The sequence below is a fragment of the Perca flavescens genome, chromosome 9 (assembly GCF_004354835.1).
Source record: "Perca flavescens isolate YP-PL-M2 chromosome 9, PFLA_1.0, whole genome shotgun sequence".
Lineage (NCBI taxonomy): Eukaryota > Metazoa > Chordata > Actinopteri > Perciformes > Percidae > Perca > Perca flavescens.
Genome location: NC_041339.1, coordinates 21,811,895 through 21,838,720, shown reverse-complemented (window position 1 = coordinate 21,838,720; position 26,826 = coordinate 21,811,895). Strand labels below are relative to the sequence as shown.

Sequence of the window (26,826 nt, the reverse complement as noted above, 5' to 3'; positions counted from 1 at the left end):
AATGCACTGCCCAGATGTAGTTCAACAATAATAAGACCTGACGTATGAAAGGTCAAGGGAAGTATGTGAAATGATCACATCAGGGAGGGGAAACGTGTGAGGAATCACCCATCACCCCCACCTCTGGGTGCCTCCTCCAGAGCTGCCCTGCCTTGCTACTAAATGACATCACTGTGCCACTGCCTCACATTCTTCCTCCTGACTTTAAAACCAGAGGCAAGAGCACGAGCGCCCTCTGTTGGGTAGAAAAAAAAACATTTCAAAAAACTAAACTGCAGAGAGGAGAGCACGGGAAAAACAGGAAATAAGTAGGGAAGGAGGGGAAATCCTGAAAACATAGACTGAAAGGAGATGTATCTAAAATACTGCCTGTGCTTGGTTAGACTCCAAGCTGGGTGACATGGGGCTTTTTTGTCTAACAATATTCATATTTTTATCATCCTGTAGTGCCCCATTTACTGTGAATATGAGGTTCTACTCTCTGTATGCCAGGATGAATTCATGAATTTGAGCATTTTCTAAAACCAAAATCACTTGGACAAATTCCTGTGCATTCATTTTACTTGGGATATAAAGACAGTGAGAAAAAAGCCAAACTATAAACCAGATTTGCGAGAAGCCTTGCATTTTAAAGATACCAAACTACATTTTCCGTTGTTGCATTACTCTTGCGCATGGAAAGGTGTCAACGGTTGGAGAAACACCTGGTGAGGAGAAATCATTCACCAAGCATGTGACGTTGAATAGTGAAATATCATGACACATTTGCACAATAGTTGTGTGCTGCGACACTTCAAACCGAATCTACGACTATAAAGGCCCAGACACACTAACCAGACGGCCGACCCTTGGCAGAAAAGGCAGTTGGACTGATCAGTCTCCCCGAGTTGGTCAAAAACGTGCCTCGGAACACACCAAAGCGACGAGACGTAATACGTCTCCATAACAGCAGGCAGCGCTAATCTGTATCGTCGCCCAAAAATGAAAACCGGCAGCTGATTGGACGAAAGCGTCACATGGGTCTGATTTCTCCAGAAATTCAAAGACAGACTGCCATGGCGGCTTGTTCAGAATACGATCTCACATTGTACTAAAATAGTTCACCGAAATGTGTTTCTGAAAACATTTTAAGTGAGAAATAGGCCATGCAGTTGCTGAATCGGTCTTCATTTCAGATCGACAAAGGTCAGTTTAAAAGATTTTCGTCAGATTTTGAGAGACTCTAGTCACCTCATTCCCCTCCCCGTTTCCGGATTAGCACTCTACCAATCAGTAGGGGTGGGAGTCACCAGAGGCCTCACGATACGATATCATCACGATACTTATGTCACGATACGATATTATTGCGATTTATTGCAATATTCTGCGATATATTACCTTTTTTCTAACTTCAAATTTTTCCCAATTTCAAATGATGTCCCCAAAGGAAAATGTTGTCAACATCTGTTTTATCGAAAAAGATAAATTTCTCTGTTTGTTCATCTCATTTCAATTTTATTGCTGTAAAATGGGATTGTCAAGCAGACAGACTGACCAACACATATAACATAAAAGATCGATACTTGGCGTCTGTGTATCGATACAGTTATTGCCACGAAAAATATCACGATACTATACTGTATAGAGTTTTTCCCCCACCCCTACCAATCAGATGGGTCATTTGAGTCCGACTGCCGGCAGTGCCCACCCCGCCAATTATACACGTCAAATCGGCCAAAATGAAGGCCGACGGCCCGTCGGACGGACGACGGCACGGAGCACACCGAACAGACTCGAGTCACTGACCTCACCAGACTGTCCAACGGCCGATTTTCGGGTTGGTGTGTCTCAGGCTTTACTGAATGAATGTAAGTGATAGCAGAAATACTTATATACAGTACACAATATTATAACGGCAGTGGATCGGTCATGCCATGGCAATACCTGGTAGTCTTTCCTTTAGCCATTTTTCTCAAGTCAATATTTTGAGATAAACAAAGTACTATAAATAAAATATTACAAGTTACTCGGATGTTAAGAAGTGGACACCACTAGAAAGCCTTGAGTGTAAAATCAAAGCTGGAGCTGGCTTTAGTTTGTCTTTTGGCTCTAATGGTTTAAGATTTGGTATGGTGTAACTGCAGACTGAATTAGCTGTTAAAAGCTTAATGTTGGAGGGAACCATGTGGAAATCTCACTTGTTCTACTAATACAGTGCGTGAGTGCTCAGAATCAACTCAGAAGGATTTTCTGTTGTTGGAGAGGGAGGGGGGGGAAGACAATTCCAAATTACTGCACAGTGATCACACTTAATCCCATCACTAACAATCACACTATAGGGCTTGTTTGGGTTCAGATAGGGAGAAAAAAAAAAAACAGAGGAATTAATAACTGGCTCTAGCCTGAGGCTAGGAGATTAAAGCTCATGTGACTCCACACTCACATTCATCAATGTTCAGATTACCTACTGTAACCTGTTTGAACCACTTCAACCCCTCCCCTCCCACCTTATGCACGACCACAACAGGAAGCAGGTGAAGCTACAGGCCTTGTTTTCAGACAGCACTTTTGCACACAGAATTCTATAATAATAATTATATTACATATGTGGTTTTTTTTTCTGGGTCACATTCTAGACTAGCCTGAACAAAATATGCCTGAAACAACAGAATATGCCTCCAACAGAACAGGAGACTGAGAGTAATGAATGAATGGACTACATGCATGTCTACAGTGTTAACTAAACTCTATTAGCAGCGAATTTCGTGCATAACACTACTTGCTTTTGAGACATCGCTATGTGCTTTACATTTACCGTCCTGTATCACACAGGGACGCCGGAGGAAACCCGGCAGATGATCCACTTTCGGGCTGAAAACGAGCAGTAATCATTTGTAACTCATTCCTGTTCACCTGTACATTGTTGTTGGTTATGATACAGGACACTAATGAAAGAAATGGGGTTGGAGGGAAGGGTTACTGGCCAACAGGCATCAGACTGTGGTCTGGAATTTCAGAAAAGCTATTTTTTGTTTGTTTGTGGTCTTGTGTGTCTTTTTTAGTTTTATACATTTGAGTGCCTTTTTTATGTGTGTGTGACATGTAAGTTATGGTTCTAATAGTTGATAATGGTTCTGTAATATAATATATTTTTATATCATGTTTTTGCCGGTTATGTTTATAACATGTTTTTTTAACAAAGAAAGTGTTTCTGAACGTCAATGAAATTCAAAACAGTGATAACTGAAACAAATATACAACACACCATGCAGTGTGTATAGAAATATTTATTGCAAACAGACCTAAGTATGTATGATGATGTAACCAAGTGGCGTCTCATTTCACAGGGGTATGTTTTCACCACTTGGTTTCGAGGGACAAGGGCTAGGGGTAAGACGAAGGGGTAATGGGACGGGGTAAGATGAGAAATGAGATTCAGCCTAAAGCAGCTACTTAGACACAATGACTTGCTGTAAGTTTATCACTGTAAACGTACAGCGAAGGAATTATCTGCTGTGAAACATCTACGATTAGTTAATTACCATACATTTACCAGAAGCAGGCACAAGACACATGACTCATGCGGGTGCATTAAGTAACCCAGTAGTGCTTCATCTCCACGACCACTGATGAAACCTCATCTTCCTTTCAGAGTCAGCATTTCAGCGCTTACGTGTTGACACAGCAGATGTGAGCATGTTTAAGCAGAGAACTGGCTTGATTATTATATAATCTTATATTTTACCAAAAGGATAAACAATGTTTGTTATTACACGTTTTGCCTAGAGCAAAACAGAAGTAGTTCTTAACATGGAGTCACCTTCAATTTATTTCAATACATTTGAACATGGAAGTACATTCTCGACCTTGACAACAGTATATGTTAGTAATCTGTTTTATTTCCCATCTTGTTTTCTATTAATCATGGCATTTTATCCCTGTTTTTATGCTCATTCCATGTCCCTGTTCCATTTCCTTTACTGTAAAGCACATTGTGCTGCATTTCTTGTGTGAATGGTGCTCAATAGCTAGCTCAATTTGCTGATGACGACCATGACTGCGATGAAAAGCAAAAAAAATTAAAAATAACTTGTAAATCAACCTTTAAATTGAGATTTTGTTACAATTTCATTCACTTAAATGTAAGCAGTAGGTTACACACAGACAGGCAGCCATTATCTCCCAATCACATCTTCAGGCAACTTCGAGTCCTCAGTTCACCTAAACTGCATGTGTTTGAATTGTGGGAGGAAACTGGAGCAAATGGAGCAAACAAGCAAAAATGTTTGATACATATAATTATCCACTCAAAGTTCGCAGCCTCCTCAGTGCAATGTTTCCATATTTTGTTCAACATGTAATAGTCGAGGCAAGATGTAACATGGGAGGGGGAAGTGTTTCCTGTCACCTCTTTATACCCACAACTTCAATCAAACGTATCTAGATTAAATTAATAACCCTTCTATCTAGATTTCAATTAGAGGAAATAACTGTAGATGTTTGTGCAAAATTTGGCATTTCTCAACTGACAGGAGGAAGTCTATTCTGCTGCCTTAGTAAACTAACAAAATAACTCCGCCACTCAGAAATATGTTGAAGCAGTTTTAGAAGTAGTGATAGTGTTGTAGAAGTACATATATTTTGTGATTTCTGGACAAGCACTAAGATAGAAACCGGGCTTTAACGGTACACGAAAAGGAAAACTTCTGTTTTTATTTTTACATATTCTACAGGGCAAGTGTGTGCAATCAGAGACTTAACCACTGTTGCTGCTGCACCATCCAAACCACAAGCATTTCTTCTCAGACTAGAGATCAGTCTATAATTATGGAAGTGAAAGTGGGCATATAAATAGAATAAAAACGGAAAGCCTGAAAACAAAGTTGTATGTCGAGAGTTTGCTGAGAAAAGGGAATACGGCCATTTTAACGGTATCGATTCTTGGCCATTCTTGTGACCAAGTTGTCATCAGTTGCCATTTGAAGTCAACAGTTTGATGTTGCCTAATTTATCACCAAACAATACTTCTTTACAGTGTCCATCCCATTCATTCAAATACTGACTGGGACATAAAGTGTAAAACCCTTTCTGTTTCCTTAAATCTAAAGGCACGGGGTGTAAAGTTTAATTTTAAACCGGAATGTTTTGTTATGCTACTTTTGGACTCCACCTTGATCTCCAAAATCAAACTACTTACATCTGCACCTCATATATAAAACAAAAAATAGTTTCATACTGTGGGTGTACACAGGCTTGCACAGGCCTTGCTTTGAGACCCTGAGGTGACTGCAAACAATCCGGGCTGTGTAAGTGGAAACAGGGAGGGCTCTGTCTGAAGCCTTGTTTCCTGTGGGGAATCCTCAGAAGGGTAAACAGGCTCGTGCTGCCTTGTGATGCCAAAAGTTGCTCCAGGCATCATACATGTGCAGCGCTGCAAGGTCACATTTGAAGTGAATTTATCTTTTATAAATTACTTAGTTGTAAAATCGGCAGACATAATGAGGCCTTGCAGTTTTTCTTATGGCATATACGCAAATAGTAGGTGGAGACACATTACATGTATGTTAAAATAGGTTAACTATGTATTTCAATGATTTACTAAAAGTCAACACAATCTGTGGGGGTCAATTCTTATCGGAACAACAGGTGCAAACAGTGCTGGTATGTTTAAAAGGAGGTGGTTGGGAAAAAAAAGAGAAGTGATTTCACTTTTGTTCTATAGATATCGTAATGGCATGAGAAAAAGAGTGAGTGCACTAAAAAAATATCTGAAGATATCTGCAGTGTATGCATTTCTGTGAATTTGTCACAGTTACCAGAAAAGTATTATCACGAGCAAAATCTTCAGCTTGTCCAGTAAGAAAAATGGGAAGTTCTTCTCTAGTCCTTCTTAACCTGTGATGTGGATGGGTGTATTCTTACAATACAACCTTGTTGAGTGCAGCTTTAAATCACAGCTGATACAACTGTCTGCCAAGCTCACTCAGGCTGACGCAGACGTGGGCAGGGGAGAGGAGGGTAACTTTAAAATGGACAGACTGAAGCCCCCAGGGACTAGGGCAGCATGTCTGCATGGGCCGCACCCTCTCTGCCCCAGCTAGACAGCAGCTCTTGGCCCGCCTTCCCGAAAAGCCTAGTCTGCACTGATTGGTCAGCTTGCCCACTCTGTTGTGATTGGTCAACTAAATTCAAACAAGTCACTGGGCGGGCTGTGCTTACTTCAGGCATCACCTATGGGCAGCACATGTGAAAAACTGGCCTGGCATTATCAATCAGTGACATCACTAATTGAGGAATTTCAAACAGTAATGTGGGCGAGGCGTTTTCAGGCAGTTGAGAAAAAGAGCTGTCTGTGTGAGAAAGAGTGAAGTCAAAGGAGGAGTGAAATCTATTACATACACAAAAAAAAAAGCATAATAGGACTTTAAGACAGAAAGCGGGTAACAGAGACACTAAGTCATTTTTCAGATTTCATAAAACAGAATCTTACATAAGATTGTGTTGAAACACACACAGAGCAACAGGACTGTGCGCCATAACCCCTTCTGTTCGCCTGGTGACACGTCATCCACAACAGCCTATATCAACCAATATGGATACATATACATGTAATACACTAAGGATGTTACAAAATGATTGATTTTTTGTGTAAATGGTTATGTCTAGCTATAATTAACTTGAGTAAATAAATTAATTAATTAGGGCTGTCAGCATTAACGCGTTGCGATTAAGGGCCGAGCATAACGCATGCATTTTTTTTTGGCCAAATTAAAATATCACGAAGCACGTCAAGCTTGAGCTACCACCTACGAGCTAAGCATAGTACAGTTAACGTGACTCAGGTTGATGCTAGTGGGCTCAGGCAAAGCATTATTTTGGAGAGTGCTACTCGCCGACCGGTTATTAAAACCAAAGGCTGTCTCATCAACCGGTGATCACTGGACGTCAGTGAGTAATCAAAATTATTTAGAAGTTACTGCACACTATATTGACTCTGGTAAGAAGGGTTGGGTACCAAAACGTGCCGACCTAAACGGTAGTAACGAGACCGAATAAGAACGAAAAATTTCGGTGCCTCATTTCGGTGCCTGACTTTACACTACACCTGACAGCAGGGCTGGACTGGCCATCGGGCATACCGGGCATTTTCCCGGTGGGCCGACGCACTTTCGGCCGAATCGCCAATATAAATAGGCCTTTTTTAATTTTTGGGCCGGGGCGGCCCATAAAGAATTCACAGCGGCCCATTGGTTAATTTTCTTTATTGGCACTGGCCTGACCCAATCAAATCCAGGAACCCCCTTCCGCACTCCGGGCCGCAACTTGAACTATGAATCCCACTATGACCATGCCTCCCGGCCCTGACACACAAGCTGTAATAGTTATGCTGGAAGTTTAGCATTTACTTTAAAATGGACAAACGACCACCAAAGTGCAAGGGAGGTGAGGAGAAATTACAGGAGAAAAATATTAAGAATCTACAGGCGGATTCCTCAAAAACTTCAGACATGTTTGAGGCTGTAGTAGCTGCTTCAACATCAACATTACCTGAAGCTGAGGAAGAGGAGAGGTGGCTGGCTATACAGAGAAGCACAAACAGCATCATGACAGGGAAGAAGCCGAGGAGGAGGAGAGTGACCATGACAGGGCCATGGGAGCGAGTGAGGAAAAGATAGAAGAGAGAGTAGATGACGATGTGGTAAGGAGTAGGCAAATTAACAGGGATTCTCACGAAGGGAGGGAGGCTGTGTGTGTGTGTGTGTGTGTGTGTGTGTGTGTGTGTGTGTGTGTGTGTGTGTGTGTGTGTGTGTGTGTGTGTGTGTGTGTGTGCGCGTGTGTCACGTCATAACGACAACAAGCAGTTTGTCTGTAACACTGAAGTTAGTGGCTGTCAGGAAACCTATCTGTTTAAGCTTACATTGAAAATGCTAGCGGTTAGCCTGTTGGGTAGCTGAAAAGTCTGTGATCTATAAAAACACAAGCATCAGTGTTCCTTGAATGGCTTAATTAGCTTCTCTCGTATTGGTGCTCTTTTCCAAGGCATATACTACTCTCAGCTTTATTGTAGCTTTTGGGAAGGGTTATGGTTATAGTTATTGTATTTAGCAGACACTTTTGTCCAAAGCGACAAAATATGAATCTTACAACAAATTTAAAGTTGCTAAGCCAATATTAAGCAAAATAGTAATAATAACAATAATGGCAATAAAAGATCAAATATCAATAATAAAAAAAATATAAAAATACCATAAATATACAAATCATAACTCTAAGAATGAATGAATTATTTAAGTGTAAGATCAACAGATAAATCTTGACATCCCTGTTGAAGGATCCAAAACTATCACATGAACGCTGAACACTAGGCAACTCATATCATAGAATGCACGCATATTTTAAGAGGACTGTCTGCAGGGAATGTGTCTGACCAATCACAGTGGGTGTGGGCCGCCTGGGCCAAAAATGCCAGGGCCGATTTTTTGTCCCAGTCCAGCCCTGCCTGACAGCAGGTAACGTTAGCCTACCTTTAGCTACCAGCTGGATTAATTATTCATACAACTAACATTAAACAGTGTAAAGTGTGACTGTATTTCAGTGTAGAGGATTCCAACACCGGGATGTAACAGTCTGCTCTGCAGCGCAGCAGCTGCCCTTGTTGGAATTAAACAACACAGCGTTCACTTAAAACAGGTAGCCTTGGCGCATTCACAGTAATTGTAAAATACCATTTTCACATCTGGTGGTTGTTTTTGTCATTCAACAGTAATTTACTGGTGAAATAAGTTATTGTTAAAACATTATTATTAAATTATTAATTATTATTTTGACCATGGCCTTAACAATAAACAAGTTCCTGACTGTTGTTTTGTACCCTTCTTTTTTTCCCTTTTTTCTTCTTTTGTTTACAGTAAATAAATAAATAATAAACTAATACAAATCTTAAAGTCAAGTTCATAAAGTAACTTTCTTTGCATTCATTTGATTCCCAATCAAGATACACTGGTAAGAATTGCTTTCCATTGTTAATATGTACTTAAACAGTTCTGAAATGCAAAATAATAGAATTTTAATCATGTGATAAAACATGCGATTAATCACGATTAACTATAGAAATTCAGCGATTCGCGATTAAAAAAATTAATCGTTTGACAGCCTTAGAATTAATTAATTCTTGGAACCTCAAGTAACCTGTGTAAGTGTAAACCAGCCATGCTCCCTTTAAAAGTTTTTGATCAGGATATATCCTTTAACGCCCACCACTTAAAACAAACCTCAAGAACAGCCTTTTTTTTCACCTTCATAACATTGCCAAAAAAGTGTCTTGACATACCTCTTGTTATGAATTGATACTATAAATAAAATTGAACTGAACTAAAAGTAGGTTTTCTGGAATTCCAAAACTGTAAAATGACAGAATATATCGGATATTTGATAAAAAAAATATTTTTTTAGAAAAAGCATTAACACTTCCCATGACTTTCTGTTTAGAATAGGCAGAAACACAAGAAGGGTGTGTTCATCTTAAGTCTTCAAACTTCATGTTGTGAGACCGATGCTACCGGTCATTTTAACTCGGGCCTTGATTCCTAAAATAACCCAGGGGAACATAACTCATGTGACGATGCCAAATGATGCTGTGGGACTGCCATGATGGTGTCATAATGCTAAACATAGCATCATTCAATTCAGATAAGTGGCAGTAATTATGAGTTTGCAAAAATATAGTCCTTAACCTGCACATATACACAATCACAGAACACGGCATGTAATATTTTGCTATCAGCTTGCTTCTGTGCCCTAAAAAGCCTTTGTACAACAACAACTAGGCTCTTGACTGTGGGAAACGCGACAAAGACCAGCTTAGAACACAGACATGAATCATCCCTTCTGTTTGTGAACTTTGTGGATCAAGCAGCGTGCAGGTTGCAAACTGAAACCTCACAACAACACACATTTAGTGTATTACAATACTCAACACAGAGCAGTATGGTTTGGAAGCAATTTTATGACATGTTATTAAACTGGGATGGAGCTTCATTTAAGTCCAATTAGAGTGTAATTTGAATAATTTTTGCAGTAGTACTATACTACAGTCTGTGCTCCTCTGTCATTTTAAAGTGTAGCTGACTGCTGAAACACATGGCATTTGTATTGACATGAAAACCATTTAGCATGTTTTTCAAAATTGACCCTGTTTTTTGCTGTGTTCACAAACATTGTAACATGTAAATATATCTTTAGCAGGCAGCATCCTGTTAGTATTATCATAGTTAATTCCCATTGTTAGTCCATGTTAGAGCTGACCAATATATCAATATTATATCGAAATCGTGATATGAGAGTAGATATCGTCTTAGATTTTGGATATTGTAGTATCGTAATATGGCATAAGTGGTGTCTTTTCCTGGTTTTAAAGGCTGCATCACAGTAAAGTGATGTAATTTTCTGAACTTACCAGACTGTCTACCTGTTCTATTATTTGCCTTTACCCACTTAGTCATTATATCCACATTACTGATGATTATTTATCAAACCTTTCATTGTTTAAATATTTTGTGAAAGCACCAATAGTCAACACTACAATATTGTTGCGGTATCGATATCGTGGTATTTGATTTTCTCCATATCGCCCAGCCCTAGTCCATGTATTTAAATAATCAATTTGGGAGTGATAGCAAGTTCCAAACAAGTCTTTTTAATCTTAATAGTGAAGCTAACACTTTTGTTTACTTCTGGATACAGGCTGCATAACTTTGAAGTTGTTAATAACAATCACAAAGAGATCACATACACTTTTTTTCTATTTATATTGCATGTTTTCCTATTTTTCTGCAAATTCTAACAGTAAAACAATGTATGTTATTTGCTGACTTCCTGGTACATATATGATCTTTTCATCACACCAAAAATAGAGAGCCAGGAATATCTCTTTTTTTTTTCATGGTTAAACTTTAATTCAGTAAAACTGTAAAGTGGAAACATGCTGATTACTAGCTTGTCAGAAAAACACCTTTGAGCCTTGTGCACTCACCTTTAGTCCATTACTGGGTAGCCGATAGCCAAACCGTGCAGGCAGGTCCTCAAAGTTCTCCGTTTTGTTGTCAAATGAGTACTGAAAGATGGAAAAAGTTCAGTTTAATTATTTTTGATTAAAGATATTTTATGGAGGCTGACACAGCATCAAATAAAGCTTCATTAACTGACTTTTGAGAATTAGGGGGCATAAAGACACAAAACACAGGCCTGAAAGGTCTATCACTCGGTTATTGCTAATCTGGATTGGAGGTGTGTTTATATTATTGTTGTATGCTTCTTTGTATCATCCTAGGTGCACTTAAGAGTTACTCACAGCTGCAATGTCGGCCTCCACGGGCAGCAGGTTGAGAAAGGCAAAAAGCTGAACAGTGAAGATGGTGTAAATCTGCGTGGCCGACAGCATCAGCATTCCCAGGGACAGCAGCATCTTGGTATCACGTTACAACCTCCAGCTGCTATACCACTCACTCATAAACAAACACACACACACACACACACACACACACACACACACACAGACAGGTGACCTCGCACCCCGCTATACACCGTCTGTTGTCGTCACACCTAGAAAAGACATCAATAATTATATGTGAAGCCTTCACTCATATTTATTGATAAAATAATGTTGAAATGTCTTGATTTAAATACATACATTTAAATTTGAAATTAATGCAGGTGTGATGTCATTGCTTGCATGTTATGCATAAAACCATATAAAACCATATTTGGCTCCTAACACTAATCCTAGCTATACTGTGATTGAGCTATAAGAGCGGTGGACTGTTTAATGCTATTTTCAGGTGTTTGGCTAGTGCCGATCGCTGCGTCAGTGCACTGTTCAAGCCTTGGCCTATTCCAATCCCGAGTCTGGTCTTTCAATTATCGGACTACACACGTGTATGCCCTGTGGAGGTTAATGTGAAGTGGAATTTAGTGGAATTTCCGCTTGCAGAACACACCACGGATCATACAGTACATTTCAATACTGAATTCAATCTTCTACAACAGTGTCAAAGCAGAGCTTTATATTGTGGACAACAGCTTGAACATATCAAGTGTCAATGTTACCTCTCCCCACTCTCTTTTTTTATTGTTCTTATTTAATAAAGTTATACAGACCAACTAAGAAAGGCTAGAAGTAGGCCTGTCGCAATATGCAATAAATCGCATGATAAATAAAAATGAGCGTGATCATTTTTAAATGAAGGACTATCTTACTGTTGGTTCCTGTGAGGCCAGCCAGTTGCCTAAATGATTGAAGTGAGCTTCAGGCCTAATACCACATTATAATGGGTAGGACTTCAAAAAGAGCAGGGCAGCATGTAATCAGCTCAGCAGAAGCCAACAGCCAGGCTTTAGGCTGCATCCACATACACTCAGGCGGTCGTCAGGTGGTCCGGCAAAAACGTCTTTCCATTCATTTTGAATGGGTGTAGTGCATTTAGGGTGTGGCACTAGCTTCCCTCCATCTCTTTTCTTTATCTCTTTCTCTATGAAATGAAGCTGCCTTCAATTGCGAACAAATGTTGAGATCTATATAAATGATCTGCGTTAAACAATAATTGTGAAATATAAAGTCTACTACATTGGGGGCTCCAAGAACACAACATGACGTCACACAAATGGACCATTAAAGGGGTGATAGAATTATTATAAAGGGTATTTCACACTGTTCCTTAAGGTCTCCTAATAGGGTATTAACCTTTGTTGGGCTGAAAATTGCCCGAGTGCTATTCTATGGGCCCTTAACTACCCCGTGAATATGGCCCTATTTGTAATAAGAGCTTTTCTTCCAAATATGGTATGCTCATGAATATTTAGATGAGTTGCACGCTGATTGGTTGAGCCAACCACATACACATACATTGGAGACAAGACAGCAGGTCTCATAATTCAGTTTGTCTGCTATTTTGTTATTAAATTCACTTCTGAGACTTTTTTTTATGCGAGAAATCAACTATATAAAGCTCAAATATGGGCAGTTTTACGAAAATTGATGGTTGATTGCAAATTTGGTACGACGTGTCGGACTTAAGGAGCTCCACACAGTCTGACGAGAAAGCGGCAGCCTGCTGGGCTCCATGCCCAGGGCAAAGTCACCGTTTCTGGGTTACTGGACTACTGGGGCTCCGCGGAGCTGGCCGGCTGCCGGCATAACTATAGTATATTTACAGTTTGAATTTCATCACGCCACTTATATTACAGCTACCCCAAGGTTCAATTTAATGCATTTTTGTGAATTTCAGAGGTCTAGGAGGATGCTAGCTAGCTCTAATTGATAGAGCTCCATCCAGCTCACCGCTGGCTCTATCAATGAGACTCGCGGACAAGAGGCGTTTCCCCGATCGTTTGTTTAAATAACTCAACACACATATCCATTATAAGATTAACTGGAACCTGTGGTAAGAGATTGCAGGTGTAACAAGCTCGCTGACCGCACTCTCACTCACACACACACCGGCCATTTAACAGGAAGAGGGGAGGGAGAAGCGAGCTGCACATAGTTGATTTCTCGCATAAAAAAGTCTCAGAAGTGAATTTAGTGATAAAATAGCAGATAAACAATGTATACAATTTATGAGATCTGCACGACCTATTCAGAAGACTACCTGATCTCAGATCAGTGGTGTAGCCTATGTAAATGTTGGGGCGTGACAAAGGTAGAGACTAGAGCCAAATAAGTTGACGTCAACTCTGTGGTTCGTTGAGATTTGCCCGCTTTCAGAGGCAGTTTCAAATTGTGAGATTCGCAGAGGAAAGAGGTGTCAATGGGATTTTGAGGTTCTATGTATGTCCTATTTACCCACCAAACTGTCGTTATTCAACTATGACAAGCTAAAAATCGGTTTTGCATTCTATCACCCCTTTAAAGTGACACTCCCACCGCCGCGCAATCCAGCAGCAAATCCCCAGTTCGCTTTTTCTAGTGTGAACGGGCCCCACTAAGCTGTGTTGTCAAGCTGCAATGTAGGGAAGTAGTGTTTGAGGATTACATGGTTTGTTGTATACATTTGAAGAAGACAAGGACTTTTTTTTAATTGAATCAATACATCATGGATTTGTAAAATGCCAAAATTTGTCTAGTAGGGCTGCCACCTCTTAGTCAACTAATCGGTCGTTTTGGTCTTAGTCGACTAAGATTTCTTTAGTCGATTAGTCATTTTTTATGCTTATTCATGCTTAATTACTTATTTCCAAGAAACTTCTGAGCACATTTATGGTAAACACAAGATTTAAAGTGGTGCTTTTGCAGGATTAATTGTGGAGAAACTCAGTTTTACAGATGGTTAATTAACTACATTTATATTGTGCTTTTCTAGTCTTAACCACCTCTCAAAGCGCACAGCTCTGTCAATTAAATCAACTAATTGATTAGTCGACAAAAAAAAGTGTAAGTGTTAGTTGACTAAGAATTTTTTTAGTCGAGGACAGCCCTATTGTCTAGTTTATACATTGTATTGTAGTTTAGTAGTAATGCTTTGAACAGATTGTGGACATAAAAAATACAGCTTTAGAACCTGTCCTAATTATTTCTAAACCAACACTGCATCTAAGCATCTGAAATCACTGAATTGCTTTAACTCAAGTGTAGAAATGTGTTAAGATTCATTTTGGCAAAACCCTTTAAATTAAATTTGTTCCTTTTTAAACAGGTACATCTTTGAAATGTATCCTTTAAGATCCTGACCGTCACAATGCTGCCTCAAACCTTTTTTTTTTTAATATATTTTAGAAATACACAGTTCGAAATTAACTTCACCCATTCAGATACTAGTTCCCATATTAATAAACAAATGACTGTACCAAAAATGAATAAGCCCACGGATGTATAGTTCAACACCAGTAAATACAAGCAAATAGTCTAGTCTAGTCTATCTACTCATAAACACCCAACCTACTATATCTGTCCAATCTGCACAATTCACTTAAAAATCACTAAGGTTGAATTCTAAGCCTTAATCACATCTGTGTAAAAAGGGACTGAGGCTTTGTTATGTAACTCTCCATCCCTAATGTCCTACTAATGCTGCTGCTGCAATTTCCCCTTAAACAAGTTCTACATACTAAGCACCTCCAGTAAGGCATGCTGCTTTGTGAGGGCATAGCCTGATTTACTCAGTGTGGAGTGTGTCTAGACCTACTCCACCTGTAGATTGTGATAACTTCGGTTATGATTTGACACTATAAATACAACTGATTTGAATTTACCCATACAAAGATAACAACATGGACAAAATTAAAAATCATCATCATCCCAACATTCACAGATTACAAGTGTATCAAAATTCACAAGATGTAACTCTTGATCATTTGAAGATCGAGAGACAAAAAATATTGAGGATTTCTTTTTTGTACATAAATTAACTTAATGGAAATGTTTGTTTTTGGCAGAAATGGCTGAATCCAAACAAAACAGTCCTGCCCACAGCAATATTACAGGTAGAGCTGTATGGTAGTCTTTATCACAAAATCTCAGTTGACAAATCTCTATATTTTCTTACAGTATACATTATCACATTGCCCAACCCTAATGTTTATTTGCACATGTCAGTGTCTTACAAAATGTCATAAACATGTTACCAAAAGCCAGGTACGGTTTAACCTGCAGGGTGCCAGCTAGGTTCATTCTCGATTAAAACAGTAGCTTACATCTGTGACTTGAATGTAAAGTCAACAAATTATTATTACATCAGATGCACAAACTATGTGGCAGGGCAGCCAGAGACTTTACGCTAAAACTGTCTCAGAGACTGAGAGGGTCTTCTTAATAACAAAGAACCAAAGGGGAAGTGAAAGCAACATCACTCATGACAACTGTGAACAGATGATGACTAAACATCAAATGACAACAATCACATTTTATTAAGAATAAAACTATATGAGGTCATAATGAGACCGGTACATTTACAAACCAGTGTGATTAAAGGATAAAATAATTAATGAAAACATGCTGTTAACATTCATTGACAAAAACAATAACCCGGACTTTAAACTTTCAAACCCCAAATCTCAGCGACTAATGTTGGGTTACAGGTTCCACACCAAAGTGCTTTTACAAATATTAGTCAGTAGCGTAAAAGTCTATTTGAGAGAGCTAGCTACAGTTCTTAAGCGTATAGTTATACACTTAAATCAATCTGTGGTCTTGTGTGGGAGTCTTAGGTGTGCAGTTAACGTTAGCTACAAAAACAGAGCGTCCTGCACCCGCCTTAGCATGATGCTAACATAGGTAGCTAGCTGGCTTGTTGTGGGTGTTTACCTTTAGTTCTGTCTGGAGGTTAATCTTGTCCAGGAATTTAGCTGATGGCAGTGACATCGCTGTCCTTCGCTGTGCGTCGTGTCAAGGAACATATTCAACAGTGAAGATTTTGGATGGACTTCATCCCGTTTGAACGGTTGGTCAGAGAATAAACGTTACAGTTTAATCCCCTCCGCTCCGCTAACGGCCAACTTCCGCCGCATTCAGCTTCTGAATGGACAAACCATCTGTCAATCATTCTATTCCGGAAGTGACTCCAGACGTAAACATATCCACGTGATGGCACTACATCCATGGATGGCAAATACAACCATTTGCTGCCTGAAACTGAAACGAGCAGCTAGCCAATATTTACAGCTGCATCAGTGCATTACGATATTAACTGGAAGCAGAAGTGAATATTTAAAGAAACTATATATATTTTAAGCGGAAAAAAGTATATGCTCTTTTTGCATCAGCACAACTGTTGTCACCCTCCCCCCTCAAAAACTAAAGTCTTGGAAACAGTCTCTAGCACCCTCTATAGTAAATACGCTGTCTTCTATTTAGGAGATCCTTGTTTATGATCAGTGTTTATGGTTGCAGTCCAGAGGTGGAAAATAAATAAGTGTATTGTTAGAGTTCTAGTGTATTACAACTGTGGGGTTCTGCATGTAGATAGCAATTACTTTGCAGAATAACGCTTTACATTCATAACATACAGTTACTAAAATCTGATATATATGTAGAAGTATGACCATAAGCATTAAAACTGTTACATTGTAAAATGGAACACTCTTCCTTATGAGTGCTTTTAATTTAATTTTCATTGTATTAAGCTGAAATTCATTTCACAACGGATAAAAGAAACCTTCAAACATTAGCATAAATAACTACCTAAAAATAAGAAAAACTAGACTTGAAATTAAAATAATGAAAAACCAGACTTAAATAAAATACAAAAAAATTGAAAAAAAGGAATAGAGTAAAGCAACCTGAAAGGCTTTCTTTTATTTCACTTAATGGATTATACAACATGTATCTACATTTCTATATTTAGATTTAATTTGTGTTCTGATTTGTGCAAAAAAAAACAGAAATCATCACAACATGCAGGTCTTGAACCTTGAAAAAAACGAGTCACTGTTTGCTCCAAGCCTAGACTCAACACAAAAACTTTGTGGACAGCTTCAGACTTTAATAAGGTCAAAATGCAAATTTGTCCCCTGTAAAACTTTCAAAGAACATTTGAAGTTACTATAATGTTCCTCCAACACAGTGTGAAACAAGTGGCTAGTCCTTTTGTTTTCAAAAAAGCAGAGTGAAGAGCTGACGTCAGAGTGTGTTGGGGTTGTTTTCAACTAGAAGCTGTTTTCAACTGAGGGCTTGCATAAAACAGTTTATCGTATTTTAAGTTTTTGTTACAAAACCATGTTCAAATAGCATATTAAATAAGATGTTTCAATTTGAACCTGAGATTAATGTTCTAAGATTCTGATTCTTAAACCTTTTATGGTGGTCCTCTTTGCAAACATGCTCATGCAGGACAGTTGAGCAGGATAGAATAACAGATATGCCTTCACACGGTAATGTAAGAACAGAATCAAGTAGCAAAAATACAATTATGATTCTGTATTCTGTTGTGAGTGATTACAACTTTTTGGAGAGGGTCAATTTACAACCTGCCCTGTATTGCTGTGTAATGTTTTCCTTGGATAATAAGTCTATAACTGCACCTGAACTTTGCGTGTTGAGGTCTTATTGCTGCTGTAAAAACAGAAGCAGATCACGTGTACAGAAGACATGAGACTAAATCAAACTCCAGTTTTGTGGCTCAATAATTGGCAATTGTCACATGCAATACAGCATTTTATTACATGTCTACAAATGCTTAGATATATTTATTTTTCGTTTACAATTTACTCAATAGGCCTGTATCATTTTGTACTACAATTGGTTTTGTTTGTTTTTTCCTGTCTCTGTAAAGGCATTTGAGACTTATATGATAAAGAGCTATGAATATCCTACTATCCTAACTGCAAGTCAGAGATAGAAAAATAGCCTTGCATATTTATAATGTAGGCTTATTTAGTGTAGGCAAGGTGTGTTGTTTTCAATACAGCCACCAACATCTTTCCACCCCTTTTAATCTATTTAATCTGCCTTTCTTGCACTTCAACATGTTCCTGCATTTATTTGATTGGTATGCTTGTCTCTGGGGTAAGAAAATGTACCATCAAAGAAACCCTTTCAAAACCCAAATGGATAACGTTTATAAGCTCCACATCACCAAGCCAAAAATGTATGTCAAGATTACTCAACTTCTGTTTCTGCATTTTAGAAACATTGTTTTTTTAAAGCAACTATTTCATAATTTGGAAAGCATTGTCTTTTTTTGACTTTGTTGACTTAGATCCCACTTTGCACAGTAGCGTGCCTTCCCAAATCCTACCCACCCAACTACTGCCCCCCTCCCTAGAATGACTTTGCCTCTGACAAACTCACCACACACTCTCCTCTGTCTGACTTAAGGCACAACAGAGTGGCAAAGCGGACAGAGGACGGATGTACCGGCCATGAAGGTCTTCATCTGCTTTAAGGGCTCCTGTGAGCCTTTTGAAGTCCCTCCAGATCAGACTGTGGGAGCCATGAAGCAGATGGTGAAGGTAATAAAAAACGACATGTTTTGAATGCATTTTGAATGGATTTATTAAATATTTTGGCACAAAGTTGCTTGTAATGGTGAAATACTATGCATTGCAAGACTGTTATTAGTTTTCTTATATGTCAAGAAAAAGAAAAATCTCTCCATCACAGGAGACATTTTTTATTCAGCTCACACGGAAAAGCAAATGCAGTTCGGACGCTGAACACGGTCCATTAAGAAATGTATTTTCTTGGTCAGTACTCTATCACGGCTCCATACATTTCCACTCTGTCCCTTTCTGTAGGATAACTTTCTGGTGCAACTGTCAGATGGCAGGCAGCAGCAGTACCTGGAGCTGAGCTATGGTGGTGCAGCGCTGCAGGACAGCTGGGCTCTGCGTGACGTGGGCATCACAAGTGGTAGCGCCATCCGATGCCTGATAAAGGTATTAAAACATGAAAAAGGGTTTAGAGATGAAAGCTGAATTGGGATTTGAAGAACAATCAGCTTACAAAAATGCACATTGAGAGAGGATGCTAAAGTGAATCTACGCTTTAGGCCTACACTTCAAGGTCAAGGTTTCTTTATATGTCTCCCTTGGGAGAAATTTGTGTTGGACAAGGGAGAGTTGCTGTATGGACAATACAGAAACAGAGACAAAACATCAAACAAAAAACATTGGGGACAGTTAAAACACCAAAACATAGACAATGTGCTAAACATCAATTCATGGACTGCTGCTTCTTAAAATACATACTAATTCTTCAAAGCGCATACACGCTGCTCATCCATACAGGTACCGACCATATTCAGAAGCCTGTACAGATATGCTACTCGAATAAAAGAGCATTAATATAAAAGCAATTATATATATAAAAAAAACATAAATATAAGAACGTATTGCTCAGATTCTTCATATATCAGTGCAATAAATAAATAAGTAAATAATCAGTTGTTGCAACTATGGTGTGGGTTTCCTGTGCTTCCTTTAATCCTCTATTATTTGCTCGTTAATAAGCTTAACTTAGCGAGGGAGGAATAAATGATTATAGCGATTATGTCTGCACAGTGGGACCCTGTACCTTCATGAGAAGCATCAGATGAAATGCTATTGGCCTGCATGATAGTTGCCTTTTAAGTGGGGGTGGGCATTCCCATGATCTTGCCTGCTGTCTTGACCAGATTGAGGATCTGAGTAGGCCTGGACGATTAATCGAAAATGTATCGGAATTCTGAAGCTGTTATCAACATATTTTTCCCATGACGATAATTTTTATAATTTTTATAATTTTTATAAAACTAAAATGTGACCCTTTTTCACAAGACATTTTCATTTCAAGCAATGTGTGCTTTCATTTCAATTTTTATACATTTTCAATAAATAGCCATAATAGCTCCTGCTTTGTGTGTTTCCTTCAATTATTTAAAAATAACAAAAATAAGCACTTTTGAATTAGAAAAAATATCTCACCTTCAATATGTGCGCTTATTTACAGTACAGACCTTGCCAATGAACTATGAGGACAAAAAAAAAGAATTAAAAAGAAATTCAATTATTGTTCATTTATCGATATTGAGGCCAAATGTGCAATTAATCGTGATTTTGATTTTAGGTCATAATGTGCAGGCCTAGACCTGCTGGGGTCGTTGTCCATACACACCTCAGAAGCTATTTTTTATTAAAATGCTTTACATAAACAGATGATTACAGTGCGGTTTGGGGCATTAAAATATAGGCTTTATAATATATTTTATTTGCAGAAAAACATGACTTTTGTATGCGAAAAATGGTCAGAAAAAAAAAATCAGTTCAAATATTAAATAATGTTGCCTCTTACTTTCTAACTTACTGCAGACTCAGTTCTTTTTTGTGAGATTCTAACCCCAAAGAAAATTATTTGCTTTTATCAATTTCCAGGGAGATCAGAGGTCACATATACAACTTATACTCATGAAGCATTTGGTGCCTTGCTCAACAACACTTAAGTAGGGTTTATGCTTGCTGTCACTGGACCTATATACAGTATGTTGAGGGACCTGCAGTCCCCTCACTTACAGACATTTCACTTCAAAAACACATTATTCTTAATCTTTTCACTTTAGGGTTGATAAAATGAGTATCTTACTGCATACCTATTCATTATTTAGGATTACTTCTCATCAAAGATATCCTTCTTACAGTGAGAGAATTTTATATCAGACTGGTGCACTAATATGGAACAAGATGTTCCCATGTGAACGGCAGCTTGGAGAGAAATTAGTTTATGGCTGCCTGAGATCTTTAGTTTTTCCCCATTAGTCAGTTTTAAGATTCTTTTTGGGGGCATTTTTAGGCCTTTATTTTCACAGGACAGATGAAGACATGAAAGAGGAGAGAGAGGGGGGAATGACATGCAGCAAAGGGCCGCAGGTTGGAGTCAAACCCGCAGCCCCTGCGTCAAGGAGTAAACCTCTATATATGTGCCTGCTCTACCAACTGAGCTAACCTGGCCACCCCCATTAGTCAGTTTTTAGTATTTGGACACATTCCAGGCTCATCACCAGGCAACCTTGTGTAAAAGGTTGTGTAAAAACTGTGGTAAGCATGTGTGTGTCCCTTTGTCATCATCCTCTTATACAAATAGTTGTTTTCTACTGGCCTTACAGTGTTTTGATCTAATTTCTCTCCCTAGTCTTGTGTATGTCTTGGTCTGGGACACTTTGCTTTGACATTTCACATCTTTGTGTATTTTAAAAGATACATTTTTTACCCACTTTAATGGGTCACCCCATTTCCTCAAATGTGTACCTATTCAGTCAAAATCCTTTGCATGCAAGATGGCAAATCATGTAGAGAGCTTTTGCAAAAAGCATTCCAGGTTCTGAGTTTCAGACAATTCAGTACATACTGCATATTTCAATATTTTCAATAATATAAGGTGGCACTTCAATTCAATGTGATTGTAATGTCAACCACAGAGTGGCAGCAAACCCCTATATATAAAAATAAATAAATATAGATAATAGTAAAAAATTACAGGAATTGAATCAATACAATACAATTTAATCAACTAAAAAGTGAAAATTTGAAATGGCCTCATGTACTGCTGACTTATAATTTACATTTTAAAGTTTGAGCTGATGTTTGAGGTTTTTCTTTTAGACAAACACAGGGTTTCATCTTGTGACTTTAGTTAATCTTTGTCTAATTAACTGCAAGGCCATTATGATTATCTTTCAGAGTGAACAAAGGCCTGTGATGCGTGTGTTCAATGCTGTGACAGGAGAAACCTTACCAATTATGGGAAGTGAAGCTCTCCTGCATATGTCCGCTGCTAGATTGAAAACTGTGGTGTCCATGCAAAGTGGCCTCCCTGTCAGCACCTTCAGACTGAGCACACCGGCTGGTGTGCAGCTCTATGACTGCAACCAACTGCAAGACTATGCCATTGAAGTGGGTATGGCCTGCTTTTGTTTATCTAGTTGATATACAGTATGTAACGTCATAGTGAATGCTGAGTAGCTCATTATTTAAAAAAAAAAAGTGAATAGTCTAATAACATTTTAATTGATTCAGTTAGATATAATGCATTTGCTCTGCATTTAAATGACTAAATTACTTTAAATTGTGTAACATATGCAGCATCCAATCTGTGCTGAATGTTGGCTGGTATGAACTGGTATTAGGGTTTGAGAGATGTGTTGCACGTTCCAATGAGATTATTAGTTTTCTGTCCTCCCGAAAGCCGTACACAGACAAATCTGAAGTTAAAATAGAATGAGAATTGAATGAATCTGATGCATTTTAAAATCTATACAGATTTTTTGTTTTGTTTTTAAACAAAGGCACTACTCTCCGTTTGGACACATGGGATGGGTGGGTGGAGTTCCTCCAGGGTTGCCTCCTGGGCCACAGAATGACAGTCCAGAGCTACCTATCGGAGAAGAAGCTAGTAATGAGGTCAGAAATTCTCTACATTAACAAAAGTGTGACAGAATCGTTGTTGCAGCTCATACATAATGAGTCAGGGTGCAATCTTACTCACAAAAGGGAATCTTTCTTGTCCTGCTTTTCCAGGTTTCAGCTGCAGGTAGCGCTCTACATCGCTGCCTCTTTAGGCCACCTGGATCTGGCAGGCTGGCTGCTGGAGAGGGGGATGCATGCTGAGAAACCAGTGGGAGTCCATCCATACCGCCAGTGGTGCCACCAAACCGCCCACAGAGACACCGGAAAGTGCCCCATCCACATAGCTGCAGAGAGCAACCAGCTCCTCATCCTCAAACTTTTCATCACTAAGAACCTGTTGACTTTGGCTTGTCGGGACCCTGGAGGTCGGGACCCTTTGAAAGTTGCAATTCAGCATGGTCACAGGGATTGTGTCCGCTACTTAGCCAACAAGCTGTGCTCAGTAGTATCCCTGTCAAACATGTCCCTGCCCATGCGTATCTACCTCCAGATAAAACGTTGGGTGAGTTTGGGGCAGAATAGTGCAGCCTCCAATCAATGCCACTACACCAGTGCTGTCTTCACAGCCAGAGTGGGGGATACATTGCTGGTGGATGGTTTCAACAAGCCAAACATGTCTTCCAAATCCAGGAAAGCTGTGACCAAACCAAGCAGAGAAATCAAGACCAAAGCTTTGCAGCCCTTACCTCCCATCAGCAATTTACTTTCAGTATCACACCTCCCCAGCCTGCAGTCTGGGAACCATGGTGACTTTAAAGAGATGCAAAAAAAACAGAGACAAGATGTGAAAAGTAGAGAGGATGGCCTATTGGATAAAACCAGTAAAGATGACAGCAGCTTAAGCAAGTTTATATTGCCGCCAATCACCAGAGAAAGCATTCTGAGGCCAAATCCTTCCCATATTCTGTCTCCGGAGCTCTTCTCTCACCACTGTGGCCGAACACCAAGAGAAAATGCCATATACTGCTTGACTATAGCCAGGTCTCTATCCTTTGTATGATATAACCTACTCCATGTTCATGTGCAATAAAAACACACTGTGATGGGTCTTATTAATGCCATCTTATTTAGGTTTGCAGCAAAGCATAGTTATTTATCAGTGAGGCAACATCTGTTTTACCTGCAGTCAAATTATTTACACCACGCATATTTTTTGCCTGTAATTCTGTCTGTTACTAGCTGCTAATTTAGGTTTTGTATAGATGTATTCACTGGCCACTTGAAAATATTTTGCCAAAGTTAAGTCAAAGACACCGCATATACTTTAACATCAAGACATTTCTATAATTACTATAAGAGCTTTTGTAATGGGACATTAAACAGAGGCTATCAATTGCTTCGCTTTTGATGTGTACAGTTACAATTAATGATTACTTATGACTTTTAGATGTTATCCAAATGCTGTACATGAACGCAATAATTCACATAATTCACACTGTGTATTGCATGTTTCTGCAGTACCTTTACAGAGAAGCCTTGGTTGAAGCAGATGAGCATAGCACGGACCCTGATAAGAAAGCGTGTCCACATGACCTGATACTCTCATCCAGATCTGTCATGCAACAGCCCAACTGCTCTTGTGGAACTCCCATTTTCCCAGCTGCCTGAATAACTGTGGACATTGAAGAATCCTTCAGAGTGACAACTGAGTGCATCTCAGGCTTTGTTTGTCATTGCAAACTAAACCTTTTATAACCTTTATGTGCTTAGCCAAGTTTATTTTTTATTTATTTTATTGGTTTATTTGATAGGGACCATGCATATTTATGAACACTGTTGTATAAAAACACCATGTAAATATGCCAGAATTAGTTAAAATAACTACTTTCCATCTGCAGTCCCTAGGCAGGTGACATAAGACTAACAGAGACAACCAGCAGTCATACAGCGCTCATTCACTATACATTAAAAGGTACACATAATAGTGACATTGACAAAACAAACAAGCAAAACAAAACAAAAATACATGATGCATGATACATGACAAAGACGTTATTCATCCACCTCTATACTGCATACGATTTACCAGTGAAAGTGTAAAGAAATGTATGACTGTTAAAAGTGAGTGCATCTCTGGTTTTCTAGAAGCCACTGTTTTAAATGAGTTTTAAAAGTGTTGAATGTAGGACACTCTCTTATTGGGAGGGGCAAGCTATTCCAGAGTTTACCTCCTATTATTGACAATACGTTTTGTCCAAAAGTGGTGCGTCTAAATGATATCACACAGTCCCCTTTTACAGAGGCCCGTGTACTTCCTCCGCTTTCAAGTCTCCGAATGAAGCCATGCAGCGGAGGGGGGGCAAGATTATATAACACTTTATATGTCAAACAAGCATACCTGAAATGTTTAAAATTTTAAAAACTTAAAAATGTATGTCTCTCTAAGATATCGCAATGGTGAAATGACAATGCCTTTTTATCAAAAGTGTTTATGGCTTTCTTAAATAGAGATTCAATGCTTTTAAGAGTAGTTATGCTAGTTAATGACCAGTTAGTAAAACAATACTCAATTTGTGAAAGGATCATAGTATACAAAAACAACTTGGCAGCTTTGTTGTCAAGAAATGGCCTAACTTGTTTAAAATTCAGCAAATTAAATGTAACTTTATTTGCCACATGACTTTTGAACGTTAGGGTGGAGTCATACATGACTCCTAGATACTTGAATTCATTAACAATATCAAGCTCCTGTCCTCTAAGGAACACATTAGAATGTGACACCTTCATGTTTTGTTTAGTAAATGCCATACAAACAGTTTTTTTGGTGTGTAGGTAGAGACATGACTTAGTGAGCCAGTCATCAATGTGAACCATAGCAGATGTAAGATGTAAGTATGTGCCTTTTGTTGCATTTTATAGTAAGAGAGATAGACATTATGGTATAGACATATACAGATTTATTTTTTATTTTTTATTTACAGAAAGTGAAAAGATTAATTAATGCAATTTTCTGTTTGACAAAAGTCAAAGTAAGGACTAGCCTTGCAGTTAAAATGACTTCCCTTTGATTGAAATTCAAAGCTTAGAACACTAACATATGGCATCTTCTAATAAAGTTTAAAGATGAGTTGGCTTTTGAGGTTTTTACTAGAAGCAATTGTGAAACTGTAAAAGCCGTAATGGACAACAAATTCACAATTACAAATCAGAAAACGACGAGATTCCATAAACAAGGTTTGGACCAGTTTGACCACTGACATTTTGAAAAAGTAGTGATGATGCTCAGAACACCACTGTGCAACGTCTCCTAACAGGACAAAGGTTGGTACAGATCTTCCTTATATAGTTCATGTGCTATATTATTCTTTCCCCCTGTCTGCTCTCACTTGTTCAGTTTTATGGTGCCTTTACGTGCTGTGGGAAATATAAAGACAAAGTGAGTGCAGATAAATGAGCCAACAACATTTAACTGCAAGGTGGGAAGTTGTAGATATGACTTCTACATGCTGGTTTAAAAGCATGAAATGAAAGATGATAAACAATGGATGGATTGTAGTAAGCTATTGTTGGCATATTTTTTATTGTTGTGTATCTTTGTTTTTTAAAGTGACAATTAAACGTTAAGAGAATATTGCTTCTTATTTGGATGTATTTCTTGTTCAAGCAAGCTTTTTGTTGATGTACCGCAATGAGATATCAGTAAGGACAAAAAGGAAATACTATTTGATAGTATGGGGTTGGAAGTTAAAATATCTGTTGTGTTGATAGTTGTAGATAAACAGATATCCCAGAAAAGAAAAGCAATGGGATTTTGTTAAATAATACATTTTGCATCTTTATAAATCAACACTTTTTAGTTGAATTTTTCATATTTAAATGATAGGTTTAATGATTAGATTTATAAAACATAACCTATTTAGCGGAGGTAATTAAAACACCACATACCTTCATGCACATTTTATCCACCTCTTTTTTGGTTTGGGGTTCCTGCATTTATATTCATTTCTAAAATACAACATACCCCACAATACAACATTT

General features: G+C 38.5%; 2 protein-coding genes across 3 annotated transcripts in view; one reads left to right on the top strand and one right to left on the bottom strand.

The window, feature by feature from the left end:
- The window catches only part of rnf13 (ring finger protein 13), a 49,560-nt gene extending 33,080 nt beyond the window's left edge, over nt 1-16,480 (bottom strand). The window contains exons 1-3 of one of the 2 annotated variants that reach the window (XM_028588381.1): nt 16,277-16,480; nt 11,330-11,580; nt 11,012-11,092 (exon numbers count right to left, since the gene is read on the bottom strand). In XM_028588381.1, coding sequence (XP_028444182.1) covers nt 11,012-11,092; nt 11,330-11,443 — 195 coding nt within the window. In that variant the 5' untranslated portion in view covers nt 11,444-11,580; nt 16,277-16,480. The remainder of the gene's footprint in view (nt 1-11,011; nt 11,093-11,329; nt 11,581-16,276) is intronic. The other variant, XM_028588382.1, reaches the window with a different exon arrangement.
- A 2,351-nt stretch (nt 16,481-18,831) lies between these two features.
- Nucleotides 18,832-24,385, top strand: LOC114561660 (protein ANKUB1). The gene is made up of 6 exons (XM_028587729.1): nt 18,832-18,921; nt 19,207-19,347; nt 22,123-22,339; nt 22,728-22,842; nt 22,960-23,829; nt 24,307-24,385. The coding sequence occupies exons 1-6, from the start codon at nt 18,832-18,834 to the stop codon at nt 24,383-24,385; spliced, it is 1,512 nt and encodes a 503-aa protein (XP_028443530.1).
- Nucleotides 24,386-26,826: the final 2,441 nt, after the last annotated feature.